The 18,812-nt window shown below is 39.0% G+C and overlaps 1 protein-coding gene across 1 annotated transcript in view; it reads right to left on the bottom strand.

The window, feature by feature from the left end:
* LOC139731916 (glutamine--fructose-6-phosphate aminotransferase [isomerizing] 2-like) overlaps positions 1-18,067 on the bottom strand; it is a 47,332-nt gene extending 29,265 nt beyond the window's left edge. The window contains exons 1-3 of the mRNA XM_071642792.1: positions 18,000-18,067; positions 14,865-14,972; positions 8,209-8,316 (exon numbers count right to left, since the gene is read on the bottom strand). Coding sequence (XP_071498893.1) covers positions 8,209-8,316; positions 14,865-14,972; positions 18,000-18,006 — 223 coding nt within the window. The 5' untranslated portion in view covers positions 18,007-18,067. The remainder of the gene's footprint in view (positions 1-8,208; positions 8,317-14,864; positions 14,973-17,999) is intronic.
* Between the last annotated feature and the right edge of the window lie 745 nt (positions 18,068-18,812).

Raw genomic sequence — 18,812 nt, 5'->3', positions numbered from 1 at the left:
GAACAGGGAATCAATGAGACACGCAGAGGGTTAAAGGACTAGGGAAAGAGGATAAAGTGTCTTGCCCCAAGCACAACAGTTGCAGCTATTGAGGGACTCGAACCAGGGATATCATGATTAACACAATGTAAAGACCGCCACACACTGTACGACTTTTGGTCTTTGGATCTGAAACAAATCAGAATAGCCTCTGAATAAACACGCTTGTTCATTGAATTTCAGATCCAAAGTCAGTCATGTGACCGCAAGTAGTACAGTGTGCGGTGGCCTTTAAGTCATCTGCACGTCTTATCCCCCGAGCTTCAACAGCTCCTCTAACACTAGAGTCTGACTGGAAAATCCTTGGAATTAGTCGACAGGCCTACTGTAAAACATATATTTCGCGGCATGAAATTTTTGTGAGGCAATGGGCTTTTCCGAGGCATGAAATATTCGTGAGTTACCTCTAACATTCAATGCATATAATGTAGACAAGAACTTTCACATGCATCTTAATTTTGTAAATCTTTGCTCTCGCAAAATTCGCGAAATTAAAATGCATGTGAACATTCCTCGTTTTACAGTAGTTGCTTCAGTCAATATAACTTGACCTGTGCCAGTCAATATATTACAAAATAATACATGGGGCTAGCAGCCATTAACTCTACAAAAGTGTTTACAGACAGGGAAAGTGGTTTATGCATTTCTCAAGCTGTCACATGCAGGATATTTCAACGACATGCAAACAGTTCATTCATTCATTGTCTGATTAATGATGAGTTCACTGTACATTGTACACATGTAACAAACCTGAAACTACACTGTACACTTCCACTTTTATGTGAATATATGACACAGTGTTATTTCTTTTGCGTTTGTGTTCTCTTACTTCTTTAAAAAAAAAAAAAAAAATGGGATGCCAGCAAGAGAGGTGTATTTGGACGGGTAAGAACATTTTCCACATGAAACATTACTCAAAACATTTGTAAGGGATGTTTTGTTCTTCCTTACCAAAGAGAGGGGAACTGTTGTTGAGGAAAACTGAACTACAATGTACACCATGAGTGAGAAAAAAAAGTGTTGCATAAAAGGCATATTGGTGCAAATACACCAGGAAAATACAACTCATGTGACGCATTTTACCAGGGACTCACATTCTTGTTTACTTTGATACTACTTTGTGCTGTTGATCTCCTTTCTGTTTTTGGGTTGATTGCACTGGAATGAAAAGATTGTCTCACAGCATCTTGATTTTTCCTTTTATCCAATTTCCCCCTTACACGTATGGCACATTTTTCCTTTAGAATAAATATTCACGGGTGGTCATAACATGTCAATGAAATTTGGATGGTGTTGAAATCAAACTAAAAGCAATTTTTGCCATGTGTACTTGAAACATTCATGGATGAATCCTGAATAGTGGAAAAAGAACAATCAGACCTGTTTATTTGAATTAGTTATAAATTTGAAAGAAACTCCATAAACTGGGGAAAAAAAGTGTCAAGTACTTCATCCTGATTGCCACTTAATGACCAAATACTTGATAGCAGTTGCCATGGCTATGGTTGTATTTGTAAACAGCACATATTATACCCCATGGGTAAATAGGTCGGAACTACAATTGGGACGAAAGTTTTTTCACAGGTGCATACGTGGCAGCAGCTTTTCCTGTGCGGTGATTTATGAAGTGCAATGAATCCGGGTACAGCCTTGTCCTTGCCTTCAAATATCAAGCCTCTCAAAACAGTCAATTTGATTCTGTGCTTCACACCTCTAATTAATCTGGCAAACTGCCTCCTTCTGGCCATGTTACACTTAAGGTCAGGAGCAGCACAATCAGTTGTTTGCATGCTATGTTTGATCATACACTTTTGTCTACAAGTACATGATGGAATCATGGGACTGTATGCTTGCCTGTGACTGTTTGCAGTGGTGGTGGTTTCAGGAGGGGGTGGTTTAGGGAGGGGATGGGGTTTAGGGAGGGGATGGGGTTTAGGGAGGGGATGGGGTTTAGGGAGGGGATGGGGCTCAGGGAGGGGATGGGGTTTAGGGAGGGGGTGGGGTTTAAGGAGGGGATGGGGTTTAGGGAGGGGATGGGGCTTAGGGAGGGGATGGGGCTTAGGGAGGGGATGGGGCTTAGGGAGGGGATGGGGTTTAGGGAGGGGATGGGGTGGGGAGAGAGCAGGGAGACAGGGGAACGGGAAGAGGACGTCTACAGGATGACATTTTCTCACTCACTATTTCTGTTATTAAAGAGTTAATTGGCACAAATCCACCACAGCCACAACCAGATGGTTCTACTGACAATTTGCAGTAGGTAGTAAAATCAGCACAACAAATATCACTTGGGTTTTTGTTTTTTATAAATGACCTGCTCCCCAAATGCAAAGCCTTTACAAAATTCTCAACATGCTCACGTATTGATGCGGTGATTACCTAATGCTTTTATACCCATAAATATATTGATGTACATAGTGATAAATGCTCTTAAGCATACACTGATGCCCTGACTATACAGCACAACTGAACAATCGCAAATTCCAGATATTTGATCATGATTGGCTAACAGCTCTGTCATGTTCAATGTTTTCTCCATAATCTTTCCATCTTATTCCATTGTTTCAACGTGTGTAAATATGTATGTGTGTGTGTGTGTGTGTGTGTGTGTGTTCACCTTGACCAGTGGTAAATCTTACCACCCTAAGGTAACACATATGATTTTATAAATATGTTTGTTCTGAAGACAGGGCTAAATTTTCCTAAGTGAATATGTCGCTTAAACATCAGTGGTGAAAGTTTGAAAGACTACAGTTGTACCCACATATAGAGGGGGAAGTGTACCCTTATCACTAGACAATGGGTTTAAAGAAAAATGGGCAACATGAAAACATGTGTGGCTGAATGAGTCAAGAGTAGATGTCTGTGCATAATATTGTTATCTGTATGATGTATGAATGCCTTAGTTGCTTTTTTTTTTTTCAAATAGAGCACGCTTTAAACAGGTACCATGCCCGAGCCTTTATCATGTTTTTCCTGTTGTTATGAGTGGGAAGGCTGCATGCAACCTGTGAACTACAAAACATGCCAACATAATTGGCAGTAAAATGTACCATGCGCAGAACACACTTTAAATTTCAAATTGATCCCCATAATCTCAATGAAAAATTATTTAAACACATTCCAAAGTTTCTTGAAAATGATGCAGTCATCACACTTATCTTGGGCTTTAATCACAGTTTTCCCACACTATATGCGGTAGATGCATACAGTGTAAATAATTTATACCACTTTCGCAATATAGATTGCACATTACCTGGGAATGGAGTTACGTACAATGTAATATCTTTGCAGCAAGTGAATACAGTTCTGCATGATTTGTGTTTTTCCATGAATTTAGAGTCAAGTTGCATGAAGAACTTGGTCCTAGGGGATTTCAGGATATTATTACAAAGATATACAAGAATATTCACAAAAAATGGAGGCATAAAAATAAATCGTGAGAAGATAACATCTGGACTGGAAATAGACACGAAACTGTTCCAACAAGAACTGTTGCATACAACATACTGCTCTTGCACATGCAGTAAAACATTAGAGCAATCATGATAATAATGCAATAAGATGCATTCTTATACATCTGTACATAAAAAACATGTCAAATCAAGGAAAAAACAAAAGTATTTTACTGTTAAAAATAGTGAGTAATGGTACAAAAAACGGAATATAATTTCATCATCTTTCAAAATAAAAAAAAACAACAAACAAACTCAGATTCTGGGGTGGAGGGATGAAATTAAAATCAAGGAATATTACATTTACACTGTACAATTTGTACATATAGGAATTGTAGCCTTTACAAGGAAGTATTATGAGTCTCCACATACAGTTTACTTTATAGCAGTACTTAGTACACCTTGTATGGCATTAACCTACTGGTCACCATTCAATTTCACAGAAGTTGGTATTTCCTGCGAATATGCATGATTCAGATCATATTTCCACTATGACCATAGTCACTTTCACTTGGTTAAAAAGTTCTGTTACATGTAAAAAAGGAAAAGAAAAAGAAAAGAATCTCCAATATTGACCACATGGATCTTCCTTCACGATCACATCAGCCTTCACGATCACATCATCAGATTCAGGCAAACATACTTCATGGGAAGGGTAAGTCATGGAATGCATGTAACTTACAATGTACAATTCAACAAAATAATCAAAGTACATCGTGCACATGCTCCTATCTTGTATAAGTTTGCAATGTCTAAACCACAGGTTGAAAAAGAATATCATGCATCTTTAAAGACAGTATAAACACTCAAATTTGTTGGCATCAAGGGGGGGGGCAGAAATGACAATTGATTTAAACTTATAGTAATGTCTTCGGTAAAATGTGCACTAAGACGAACAATTTCACATTTTTTCAACGTCTGGTACACCTATGATTTGTACATTAAATGCAAGCCATTATGGGCAAGTTGTCACATTTTCAATGGAAAGTTGAATTGGTTATATTCCATTTGGTACCATATGACAGAAAATTGTTTTATGAGATCACAGCAAATCTACACTGGTCATCAATGCAAAACTGATGCTTCAAGACAAAATGATCTTGCTCTGAGCGGGCAATTGCTACTAGTACACTGTTTCTATTTGTTGTGATCATCAATATGCATACAGTTGCATACTTGGCTATGGGGCACATTGAGATTTGCAATGGTAAAAGTATTTGATTTGGGCTGTTGCTTTTTTTCCCCCCCAACAATCTCTCTCCCTTTACATTTCAATAGTATTTTATTTGTAGCATTGCAATAGGAATCACAACAGTATGTGTAGAGTGACTGCTCTAACTTAATTTTCACTGTTTCCATCACTTGAAGCTACAATGTAATCATGAAAGCGTTCTACAAATGTTTAATCTTTCCGTGGCATACTAACGTAGCAGAGGGGGCACCTTCCGGCTTGTGAGGTCAACATTGCACCACTGAAATGAATCATTTGTGGGTTTTTAGCACTGGGCGCAACAACTTTTTCAAGATTGAGTCCCCTATCCCCTCCCTCCCCCCGCCACCCCCCTCCTTGATGCGTGACAAACAAGAGCTGTTCCGTTTAACACCGAACAATCTCTTTGATTGATAACGTCATGCTGCATACACTTGCTACCTGCTAGGTTCACGTTAGTCCATTTTTTACACAGTGGCAGTGGAGTGGAAGGGAGAGATGGTTCATGAGAGAGGGAGAGAGCAGAATGGTGTAAATATCATCACAAACGAACATCAATGCATGTACACAAGACAGATTTGCAGTTTTACAGCTTTGCGTGGCAAACAGCTGCATACTTACAGCAGGAAAATGGACCAATTATACATCCATAATATCTTGCAAAGTACTGCTACTGTAACGTGACTAATATCTCATGCCTTGACATATACAGTATGTGGCCACACATCACAAAACCAACAAAAAGTCGCACATCCTGATTTTACATGAGGACTCCAAATAAGTGAAATTGATCAACCTAGTCAACCTTTAGTTTGTCATATTTTCTGATAAATAGAGTAATTCTTCTCCCACATAATTCTTAAGTTTGGGATTATAAAACCTACACTGTAATGTCTTTTCAATGCAAGATACACAGTAAAAATTACGACATACTGATTCACTGAGGAACAAGACGACACTTTCATCAAAATCACTCCAGTACTTGATGGGTGAAGACCATCAATGTACAACGTAAATCAATGCCACAGACTCCGTGCTGTTGTCTGGGTAGGCAGGACATGAGGAGAGAATATAAAGTTACGAAAGTACAATGGCTTTACTTGTTTTGAGTCTGAACTAGGTCAAAGAGCAATGTGGGCAAAAAAAAAAAGAAGAAGAAGAAAAAAAGGTGGTGTAAATGGCGGGGTCACGTTTATCTTGATGATGATGATGATGATGATGATGATGTCTGACAGTTGGTACTGTAGCAGGTGTCATCCCATATAATCCTTCTACATCTACTACTGGCTTCATGCCTGTATGTAACGTTGTATCTATCTATCTGTCAGTTTATGTCATTATCTATTATTCATCCATCTATATACATATATTTTTTATCTTACCTATCCATCTATCATCTATCTATCTATCTATCTATCTATCTATTTATCTATCTATCTATCTATCTATCTATCTATCAATCTACACAATCATATCACAATATATAAAAAGTATCAGAGAGGTGATCACCGGATAATATTTTCCTGCTGGTAGAGTATGTATAATTAACACACTATCTGTAATCAGCCAACAGCAATAGTGAAATAAAAGATGTTTGAAAAATAAGATTTCATTCCAAATTGCATCATAATAAACCTCGAATCCTTACCCATGGATCATTTGTATGTGCATTGTTTGCATTTGAAAAGCAATTGGCAGTTGTGTCCAAACATGTGCACTCAAAATTGGGGCTGAATATACTACACATTTCAAGTTAGCAACAAAGAAAATTTCATGGCTAATATGCTGGATTGTCATGTTTTCGGTCCAATTTAAGCATTTTGCTGTAATCAAAAGGCATACTACCACAATACGGCATACTACCACAATACAGTTTAAGTGCTATTCCACTTTCTCTGCAAATTACCAATAACTTATGACAGAAATTGATCCTTTCCTTTGCTACTATGACATGTATAGCCAACAGCTAAATCAGACACCTCTCTGAGGATTGACTTCATGCCTTCTTAAAATGACAATGACACCACTATTTCAATCATAAATGGCTTCTAAAGACCATTATCATATCCCCTATAATAACAAAAAAAAAAACAAGACTGGTTTTATTCACTTAAGCCATCAGACAAGTCGCGAGTATACTAGGGCAAGTGTTTAAGGGAAACGTGTGGTGTAGCAAAATCAGCGCGTCCTCAACAGGTTAATGCTAAATCCAGTGTATGGATGGTGTATGTGTAGGGAGATCCCTGGTTTAAAAAAAAATAATAATAATTAATCCCCCTTCAGAAGAGAAAGAAAAACAAATGGTGGGTTTCCTCTTCCTCCCCTCACCACCTCCCAAAAAAGGGAAACGGAATGTCTTTAATGAGGAAATGGGCAAGTACACAGCCCCTGAATAACTTATTGATAATTGTCATAAGAAACAATGGACTCCCATCACTTCTTCCTCCTTAGTGGAGCTATTGCAGATCATTCCATTAATCCTTTCACTACCACTAGCTCACTTTTCCATAGCAACTACATTTTATCATTTTGCCTTCAGGTATGATAGGGACAGACAGGAAGGAGGTAATGGTGGTAGTGGTGGTGGTTGTAAAGGAGTAGGGGAAGGGGGTATTAATTTATCAGTACATACAATAGTTCTGGGGATGACGTTTAATTGAAGGGTGCTAATTGTCTGTGTCTCATTACGCAGAAACTGTTGTTCTTTGGATTACCGATCTGAAAGGAGTGGACGCCATGCAGACTAGATGATCATCTAGAGAGCTGGTTAACTTACAGATAGTCTCTATGAAGTCTCAGAGGCACATTTCTTCATGACACATGATAATATCACCATCATTCCATTAAGTTGAATTATCGCCTATTGAAAGTTGAAGATCTCTTCAAATTTTCTTCTCTTTTTATTCTATTGATTTTCATCCCTTGTAAGTTGAATTTTCTCTAAGATGAAGCTATTTCTTCAGTCAAAATAGATTTGTCTCAAGCAAAGTTGACTGTACACTCATACGGATGTGCCACACCTGTGATTGGAATTTGTGGAAAGTGCATACATGATGCAATACTAGCGTACTGTAACATCACCCTCAGTGGTTCATAGGATTTATATGTAATTTTAGTGCTCGGAGTCCCTGCATGACTGTTTAAGCAGCTCCAGGGCTCCATTTCATAAAAGCTGTTAGGATGACAACTCTTTCTTGCTACAATAGCAACTTCCTGTGGCAACAGCCAATCAGGAAGCTAGATTCTTGTCATTACCTTGACAATTGCCATTCCAGCAAGAGCTGCTATCATAACAAGTTTTTATGAAATGGGGCCCTGGGGTCATAAAGGGCTACAGTTTGTATGATTCATGTATTGCTATTCTACATGTAGTTGCAGACCCACCCCCACTCCTGCTTCTGCCAGACAAGACATTTCAAAAGAAAACTTAAAAAAAACCCAGAAACAAGGCAAATGACTAAGAATGAGCTGTTGACATTTATGAAAGATGAAAATGATGTATCTTACTGAAGATTTCCTCCTCCAGGTTCTTGACCTTTCCCCTCTTCTTGATGATGCGGGTTTGCCTCTGCTCTGTCTTCTCGGGGTCCTCATTCCCACCATCCACTGCAATGCCTACAGATGGGAAGGGAGATGAAAAGAGACAGAGATATGAGAAAAAATAAGAAGGAAGGGGAAAAAAAAAATTAAAGACAGTCAGAAAGGAAGAAAGACAGGGAGACAGACACACACAGACAGAGAAATATCAGTCAAGAATACTTGTACAGCCGGGAATGCAATGTACATGTATTCAGAATTAAACTGCAGATGCCTCATACAACAGGCGAATCTAGTAACATACACAGTATGGTACTCAAAGTTACAGAGGCTTTCATCTTTTTATATCCCATGAACCTGCTCAACCTAACTAAAAATGCTGTATCATGGTAACATTTTGAATCTGCAACCATTTTGTAAGGTATTTGTCACAACATCAGGTAAGCTTTGATACTATTTTTCTAGTTTACTGACAATGAGAAAAAAAAAATCAAACAAATAAACAAACCCCACATTCAAGTACCCTCATTGTAGTGGTATGCTTTTTTTTTTAAACAACAAAGTTGGAAAAGTATTAAACCTTCTTACGATGCCAACTGTAGCATGTACATGTATATCATGCACTTGCCCTCCCTTGAGTAAAATCACATAGCATATCATGGGTTTATAGATTTTTTTTTAGGTCACTCAAATAGCCTTAACCCTTTTGTGCTCAGGCACTCCAATAAACCTTTTTGTTTTGTTTTTCATCAGCATTCAGAAATCGATCCAAACTTGACCTAACTGCAAGGTTTGCAAGCCTACTCAGGTGTAAAAATGTGCCTCCACCAAACACCAAGGCCATGGTGACACAATACTATGATAGCCTAGGGATTACGGGAAATTAGGTTCAATTTCTATTCACTGACATTGAGTTTCCGGACATCTGAGCCAAAATTAAAGCATAGAAAGGCATGTGTGCCAATCAGTGAAAAAAGTGCAGTGAGGGCTAAACTACACAGATGTATGGTGTACGGTGTATAATATTAAGTGATTCAATTTCTCCTGTTGGCACAGACTGTCTTGTAAATTATACTGAAGTGGTCTGCAGAAGAAATACAAGTTATAAAGATGTGAAAGCCACCAAGAATTAAAGATTAACCCACATGACTAGTAATAGGTGGGCACACAGAATTAAGTAGGCATGAAGGCAAGAGAATGCAAGAGGAGAATTTGCTGAATATCCTACCATTTTTCCTTCAGCTCTTCATTCACTGCTATTATGATGTCATGTTGCTAAAAGAGTTGCCGAGAATAATCTCTAATGATTCATGTGTTCATCTCTTACAACACAAATGCTCACACTTAAGAAGAAAAAAAAAATAACTTAAACACCCAAAGCACTATGTCTGGCTTATGGTTACCTAATATTATGTCTTTGAAATTGATTTTCCTGGAACTGTCTGTGCTAACTCAGCAGTTGCACATAATATGTATACAGAAGATAGTGAAAAACTTGAAAAGGCATTGCAAGTTTAATATGCACAGCTGGTGTCAAATCATCGATCTTGCTTCCACATACAAATTTACTTATGGATGTGGAGGGAGAGTGATAGGCATTGGGCAAAGAACAGGTGCATTTAATTTCCATTAAAGGACTACTTTGATATTTTTTCACTGTAATGCGTCTTCAGTTTTGGTTGAACCGCTTGAAGCAATATTTGCCTAACAGTTGGTGTCAGTGTGCTGTATTACTGTATACGGCAAATATTTCGCGAGGTTTTTATTTTCGTGAATTCCGCGAGTCAGGTGCTATTCGCAAAATTAAAGACACACGAAAATATTGAGTCTGATCCCAATGTGGATGTGACGTGCGCGTGTACATTTTTCCGTTCCGTACAAGACTCCACGATCACGAATTTAACCACTCCCGAAATTGTCGGGAATTCCCGATTCGCGAAAATTTTGACTCGCAAAATATATGGCGCATACAGTACTCGCTTTACTAGAAAGCTGAAGAGAAATAATTCGCTGGCTCTATTGTAATATCACTGAGTCATTACTGAAATGATATCCTGTAGTACTGCCAACAATAAGAGCTACCTTTACAGTAACTGCGACCAGCAACCCCAACGTACAACGTACAGTGTTGGGGCTGCGCCGTTTTGGCATCGATATTTTAATGTTGTACCAAACGGGTGCCGTTCCGGCGCTGTATTTCCTTAATTTTTCAACAAAAACTACTGGGAATACTTACATGGGTCGACTAAACCTAAATGATTCACATCGGCGACTGTTTGATGCATTTCATTGCTTATGATGCAGAAAATGCTGTCTTATAAGGCAAATATCTTCAGCTCACCGATGCTCACTAAAACTCACAATCACTTGCACATGCGCACACAATGCATTCAGTGCAGTGCATTGACAGCTGTATTTACTCGCTACATGATGCATATTCACCGTGCGATGATGCATTATTCATATCCTTTTGCGTCCGTAACGTTGACGTCATTGTTTACGCATGCGTAGATGCGTACTGATGGATATACACGTTCAAAATAGCAGCAAAGCTCTCCACTAGGGCAGACCGCCTACTCCTAAAAAATGTGGAAAATTATGCAGTTTCCAGATAAATTGGTGAGAAGGACCAAGGCAATGGGGTAGTGTATATTTCATTGTATATTGTCACTGTGTTTATGATGGACATTTAGCCATGGTTTATTTGTGAAGTTGCCGTATATGTGGCAATAGGGAGTTGTTCGTAATTCTCACTTGAACGAAACTGCGGGGTAGCCGCCAGGACCCCGCCGCAGAGCGGCGGGTCTCCGGGGCTACCTTTACAGCAGATACATCATGGCTTCATGTTCAGTGATAATCAATGACTGCTATGGAGGTGTCTTTACCCCAGCCTTCACAAATGCACTGTGCACACTTATTGTCTGTAGCAGTAATATGCACACACGTTGGAATGCTTTTCATGAATTTGGACGATGCCTTCAATTTGTTGGGTGCGGCATTTCTGCCAAACAGTGAGTATTTAAAAGCTATCTGTTGGGATTTATGTCTTCAGAGATGCCAAAGGCAGTGTAGACTGCCATTACATCAAACTACACGTATGGAAGTGTGTAAACAGACTCTTTGAGATCATCAGAACTTTGTGGAAACTTTCTCTTACATTGCTCAATCAAAACATCTACAAGTACCTCATACATATTCTTTGAAATATCACACTCATTTGAATGGAACCTAGGAGTATATGCCACATTGACAGAATTGATCTAAGGTAAATATAAACCATTTGCCAAATCACATCATTACTTCAGAGGGACTTGCAAGAAAATATCCATTACAAAAACAACCCAAACTTGGGTGTATTCTGGTACCCTGACCCAATCATCAAGCAGACGACAAGCCTTTGTTAGAGCTTGTAGTAATGGACCGTGAAGACGCACTGGTGGTTAGCTAACTTCCAGGTTAGCTCGATGTTAAGAGCCACGAGATATCTCATGGTTAGCGCTCTAACCACGAGCCGCAGGGGGTCCCACTTGTAGTTAAGCACCATGTGGACACAAAAATCAACGTACACTCAAAGGGGCAGGAGCTCAACCTTGAGGTTTCCTAAAGATGCGTTGTGTGGTTCCATAACCTCAAGGTTAAGGCATGTTGTCTGAACGTAACTAGAGTCATTTGCATGGACAGATCGACAGACAAACACAGGAACAGATACTGCTTCCCTGGCATCATAAACAATGGAGAAACTATGATCGATGTGGCACAACACATCTGGTGCTACTTGTATGCAGAACTGCATCTGCTTCAATGGCTAGGTGACATTGCATCAGATGCAGAACTGCATCTGCTGCAATGGCTTGGTGACATTGCATCAGAAAATTCCTCAACAGCTATATCGATGCCTCTACTCAATCATACTTTTCTCATCCAGACTTTGTTTGGATCTACTGATAAGGAGTGTCAGCAATAGCAAATAACCTGAAACCCAGTGGCTTTAAGTATACCTTTATTTGGTATTACAGATCACTTCATACAAATGCGCACCATGTGGTCAAAGCAAGTGAGGCTACCACAAGCAAACTTTACTGGACATGGTATACAATTCATTTCAGCATTTTGCAAGTTTGTCTACACTAAAACTTTGGCATGCAATTATGCTTGTACATGTTTATGATGGACAGCCTACATAAAGGTAACTTTTGCGTGTGTTTGAGAGGTATATTTTGTATTCAGCCAATTTTAACAAACCGATCTCATACTTACTATTGATAAACACACACACAACAGTCTGTACACCCAAAATGAAACAACAGTCAATTGTAAACTGTATTTGGCATTTAATTACAATAAAAAAAAAAAATAAAGAATTGCGAAGTCCGAAAAGTGGGCCAAATTCAGGCTGATCACTGATTGGATGTAGAACAGCAGGTAGCTGAACCTCAAGCTATGAATCCCACATCTTTGCACCTGTTCCTAGCTTGATGACAAATCATGATGATAAAGCCTCACTCTCCCCTGCAACATATTGATCTCGACCTACATTGTATAGATTGTCTCGTGTTCAATACTCACACACAGTTTGGTCAAATATGTCATCCAGTAGTTATGAAAAGATATGGTCTGACTGGCAGACACATCATACATGGTCACAGATTCTCTGACATTTTCAAAAACTCCTCTAGACTAGACATTTTATGTTGTGTTCATTGAGATGTACAACAGCAATACTCATCATTCAAGATTACCACGATATCAAAAGATTTTTTTTTTTTTTTTTTTTTTTTTACATTGGATAGATTGTAATTAAGTAGTAATCAAACGCAAAACAAAAAAACTGACCAGAAATTAATATTACTTATGAGTGGAAAAATGAGCAAAGAAAATGGGATTCCATCGGGATTCAAACCTGAGACCTCTGGATGCTAGTCCGGTGCTCTACCAACTGAGCTATAAAACACCCTAGTTCAGTGTTCGTCCCAGAAACCCTAAATTCTCAATGCTCGAATGGTCAGAAGCTATAGCAGTGTGTTTTGTGTGTGAAACACACATGCACACACTTGAACCTGACATAAACCCGATGGATAATTAACTGCGAGGGATCACCAAAGTGATGGAGCTTTTTGAGTATGTAACAAATGCAAACAGAAAAAGTGAACAGAAACAAATATTATTTATTATTTCCACTAAGTAGTAATCAGTAAATATTAGAGCTAAGCAGTAAAATGATATGCTACTTTCACAAAGAACTACTGCTGAAATATTAATATGCCATCTGACTGCAATCAGCACATAGGAGATTTCCAGTCATGAAGTAGATTTTGGTTTTGATAATATCATTTTAAAATGTTATACATAATATCCACACTGCTTATTGTGTTTTACTGTGTTAGCCTCCATTCACTGTAATTTTGGAACCTGACAGATTATCAGTACTACAATATGGATTGAACTCATTGCATGGTTTGAGTCCTGATTGCCACAAAAAAACAAACAAAAAAAAAACAAAAAAACAAACCCATAGTAGCATTGTACTCACTGTTCCAAGTCCCCAGCATGGATAGGGTTAAAGGCCTTGAGGACACAACCTTATGACAGGTGAGACAGATGCCACTGTCATTTGTGACCTCTTGCCCCACTAAAACCATGAAAAATCATATCTATGATACAATAGGCCAGAAACTATCTGGTTAACAATACTGATTTGAAATTGTTGGTATTCTCTGTATGATTAAGCCTTCTATTCTAATAAATCTCTAGATAAGATTTTGAATCATTAGATTTATCAAAGTGGGTGTTTTTGTGCTTCTGATTTCTTTTGAGACATTTTGTGCATATGTCTAATTGTGTTTTCTCCACTTTCTGTATGCAAGCTTTTCAAACCAGTCAAGAGTATGAAAATGTGCTTATAAAAGGAGTGCACCAAGCGTAGTCTCAGGATAATCTGATGATCCTATACAGTGATTGCTAAATGCCCCTTTGTTGTGTAGGCATGTGTAAAGGGTATTAAAATAGGCTGACGGATATTCTCGACTCATGTCCCTTTAACCTGTTGAGGACGCATCCCGAGTATACTCGGGCAAATGTCTATGGTAAATGCGTGTTGTAGCAAAATCAAACTGTCCTCAACAGGTTAACATCAAAGCCCTTTTACCTCACAGTAAGACCTCCATATGTTGTACAGTTTACTGCCTTTCTTGATTGGTGAGGAACTTCTGATTACGCATATTTTTGTAGCTGAGTTCGAATCTCTTCTTTCAAACTCTAAGCAAACTTCAAAAATTTCTTCAGCAACAAATGTAAACTACATTGTATGGGCTATAGGGAGCAGTTGATAAAATACAGATCTCTTCATGAGTAAATTTGCAATTGCAGCAGGCTGTAATATTTGTAGTTACTATGGCAGAAACCAAGACACAACAACTATGTGCCTGTAGATACAATTTCCAGTTGCACAGCACCTGCAATTGATGCAACTTAAAAACAAAGCAAAACAAAACAACAAACTAAAAGCATTCATGTGATGAACGTCTCGTCCAGATTGGTGATAGGTAATATAGAGGCAATACCACACATCAAGAGAACAGAGCAGTAGAACTTCGCTGTCAAAGTATCAAGGGGCCAGTGAAAATTACCTGCAGAGTCATAGCCTCTGTACTCCAGTCGCTTCAAGCCATTTATTAGTAGTTCCAAGATAGCCTTCCTTTGCTTGGGAACCAAGAAGTTGATGTATGCAAATATACCTGGATGAGACACAATCACATGATGCAGGATAAAACGTACGGGCAAATAAACTCAGAAACCTGACTTTCAACTGCAAAGGAATCATGTTACACGTATACCTGATATTAATTTCTTCTTTGACTTTTGAATGATAAACTAGACCAATTTCTTTTGGAAAATGGGAATTTAAAGAGAGTTGAACATACAAGAATTGAAAATCATGAGAATAACACCACTATCAAGACATCAAAACCTCATAGGGCCAAGATATGTTTTCTGTGAGTCACTGGTATAAAGCATCAAAACTCTCTCAAGATTTAGCTGATTGTGCTAAGACTTTAAATAACTGATAATTCAAAATGTACACCATACAGTTTTTACATCATTTGAAAGACCACAATTTCCCAGCTCTCATTCTCATCTTAGAAAAACATCTAAGTTTCATTTGTTTCATTTATGTACATAGCCAGACAATCACTGATTTACATGCAACAATTTGTAGTAGGAGCAGTTACTTGTAGCATTCATACCATACTAATTCTGGGCTCAAAAACTTGAATTCAAACTCCTAATGGCCTCTGTCACCCATAATACTGTATACGGTAAGTTGTTATTTTTCGCAAATTAGAAGGTCACAGACATTTTCGCAAGATGCTGTTTTCGCGAATTGACACCAACGCTATCTTGCATGCATTGTTACTCCAGTGTATGGCGACATTTTCGCGTGTTGTTAATTTCGCGATCCAACTGTGATTCGCGAAATTTGCGAAAATTAAATCCTCGCGATAATGTAATAACCACTTATACAGTAGCATGGTGTGCATGTAATATATTATTCGCCAGAGATTTCTGCTGTTCCTAATAAAGGATTGCTACGAATCCATTGATTGCACTTGTACCTGGGTTATGACAGGGAGGTGAGACTCTTCCCACCTGGCTGGTTATGAGGGACAGAGCTGGTGAAATGTCCTGTGGAAGGATGTGCATCTGCTGTACCAGGCAGGGTTTGGGCTTGAAATCTCCCATTTACAAGATCAGCCCCAGAGCCTTACTCAAAAATATCACAGTATTCCCACAATCATTTATCAGTGCCGAGCTGATTATGGATAACAGTGTATTACATTAAAATGGATGCGTGCAATCTCTGCCATGAGTGTCTAACATTTTGTAGACACTATACCCTGGCATTTAATTATACTGCGGCCAAAATTTGGAGACTCCTCTGACTGTTCCGAAAACCCTTTTGAAAAGCAGTCCGTTGTCTGTTTAATATACGGTTCATGCTATCTGCCTAAAAGCCTGCTCTGACTGGCTCCATATTCATGGAAACTAGTTTCCCTCCAATAAATGACATCAATCTGGGAATGTGCTACACCTAAAAGAATCTAGCTCTACCCTCTAGATCTGACTGGTTGACTGCTCATCAAATGATGTGCAGTTAAAAGAACCATTGTATGCGCTTGCCATTGAGCTGTGCAATTTTGTTCGAGCAAAAATGCTCAGTCCACAACTGATGTTGCCAATTGAAAGTGACTACTAAACATATTTCAAACTCATGATCAACTTCTAGATTTATGCACCACTGTACACCTCTGAAGTCACAATGAACATGCCTTTGCTGCTGCACACTCTTAGTTACAGTAAGCTCTGCATGCATTCCATTGAGTCACTAATTTTACCCTCAACAACTTTCTACTGATATGGCTTTCGCATCTCGGCTGTACAACTGACTGTACAGCGCCACCCATTTGCCTTTCAATAAAAAATGGTTGCCATTTCTGAATTCTGTACTACAAGATATTGCTAGAGATATCTTATTCTAGGCATACTGCTAAATTCAAGAATCAGTGTGGACCACATCCATTGACTTTTGCAGTACCGGTATTGTAGAAATAAAATGGTACAGTAGTGTGTGATCTGTACTGTATGGCTTTATCCTACACAGATCTTCAATTTGCCTCTATGAATAGATCTATAGTATAGGTCTAGGTCTATATTACTAAACGTTAGACTTCCATCTCACTTCAGAGTATTTCAAGAAGGAGTATTAAGTAAATCTGGATCTGAATATAGAGGCTTAAAGCCTGCATCAGGATCATCCATAGCATAGGTATCTACAGCTACAATTGAAGCACCTCTCTGCTAGCTGCTCTATCATTCACCATGTTCATCTTGTGCGAAATCTCGTATCATTGCCATTCGGCATTCATACCCATTTACATGTCATGACCATCACTATTCACACTTCCTTGTGACGGACCATTCTCATGCATTATAATTTGTAACTGTTCGATTTAATTTATTTCTACTTGTAGAGGGTTAACCCCAGTGCGGGGCGCTGTAACATAGTAACGGTACGTATTGGGGTCACTGCTGCGGTTACTTGAGTGAGGGTGAGACTGAACATATCACTGTCAGTTCACACCTGTTTCAATAAGTTTAATAAGCAGGATCAGTTGATATTTTTAGATTAATCTGAGCTGTGCCTGTGTAGCAACTAGTGAACAACCAACCCCTGAAATGCAGTGTGGTGATACAGTCAGTGTCAGGGACTGTGTGGCCAGTGCAGTGGCAGTGCAGATGATACAGCCACACCAGCCACAGGAGAAGCGACTTTTAACGTCAGTAAAAAACAAAGCAATCCAACATTCAGACTATAGACCTAGTATAAAAAAGTGGGCGGCCAGGGTACCCATGCTCAAAAAATGACAGGTAGCACTGCATGCTGTAGTACAACTGTTGAAAGCATTGACTAATGACTGTTTCTGTTGAGTGTTTCTGTCTCCACTCCTGCATCTGGAATTAACACAAGCTTCGCGGAGCGGAGTCAACCTGGCAGTCGAGCGGGGAGAACTCCCTGGCGTGCAGACTGCAAGGTACGGTAGCTATCTATCTAGACCGCTACGCGGTGGCATCCAGTTACTAAGAATGTCGAATTGTTTACTACAATATCGCAACAAACTCACAATGTTTTACCTTAACAAATCCAAAGTCACATTACAGATTTGCCGAATAAGCCATATATGGGATCTTTATAAGCCACTTACCGCACATTTTGGAGATTAATTTAGCCTAGCTCCTGCCTTTCGTTGATTCTCGACAGCAGACAAGATCGTAAAACGCCGAAAGGGTGATCATGTAAAAAATACGATCACACACACGCCGATTGTGATAGGATAGCTCTATGCTAGGCCGCGTTATTACTGTTATCACCATGCGAAGCGATGTTTTACCGTTGCACCGTGATTCTGTCGAGCAGCTTCATGCGGCGTTCCATAGGTATTCATAAGTGGGTGTGGCTTTGCATGCATTATTAGTCACACCTTCAACGTGCATAACTTACACCTGCAGTGATTGGTTCAACAATGAAGACTGCAGAGTCATCTGGCCAATCGTGTATTATCTAAGGCGACAACACATCATAACGATACTCCTGCGCATAGTACTGGAAATTATGTAGCTCAGGCATACCGACTACGTGGCAAATGGCTAACAAAGTACAAGGTATAATATGCACTTATAACAAACGTAAGCTAAAATCAAATTGCTATCACACCAATATCAAAAGATGAAGACTTGGTAGGCCTAACACAAGAACACGATGAAAACGTAGAGCTCTCCGTCAAATTGCAAAGGGGAATTTTTGACAAATAGAAAATCATAAGCACGCATATCTATCAGAGAGATCACCCTCTCCCTCTCCCTCTCTTCTCTCTCTTTGCCATCGCCAAAACTAAACATTGTATCAAAGCTCGCACGAGAAATTATAGACAGTTTTTGAGAAATGATAATCCTTGTGCAAATGGTGGTCTGATAGGGCCAAGTATAGGAGCCAGCAAAAACGGTATCCCTATTAGCCC

Source organism: Diadema antillarum, unplaced genomic scaffold (assembly GCF_040938485.1).
Source record: "Diadema antillarum isolate AM-2024a unplaced genomic scaffold, OU_Dant_1.0 seq00000386_RagTag, whole genome shotgun sequence".
Classification (NCBI taxonomy): Eukaryota; Metazoa; Echinodermata; class Echinoidea; order Diadematoida; family Diadematidae; genus Diadema; species Diadema antillarum.
The sequence above is the reverse complement of the archived record's forward strand: the minus strand, read 5'-3'. Positions and strand labels throughout refer to the sequence as shown.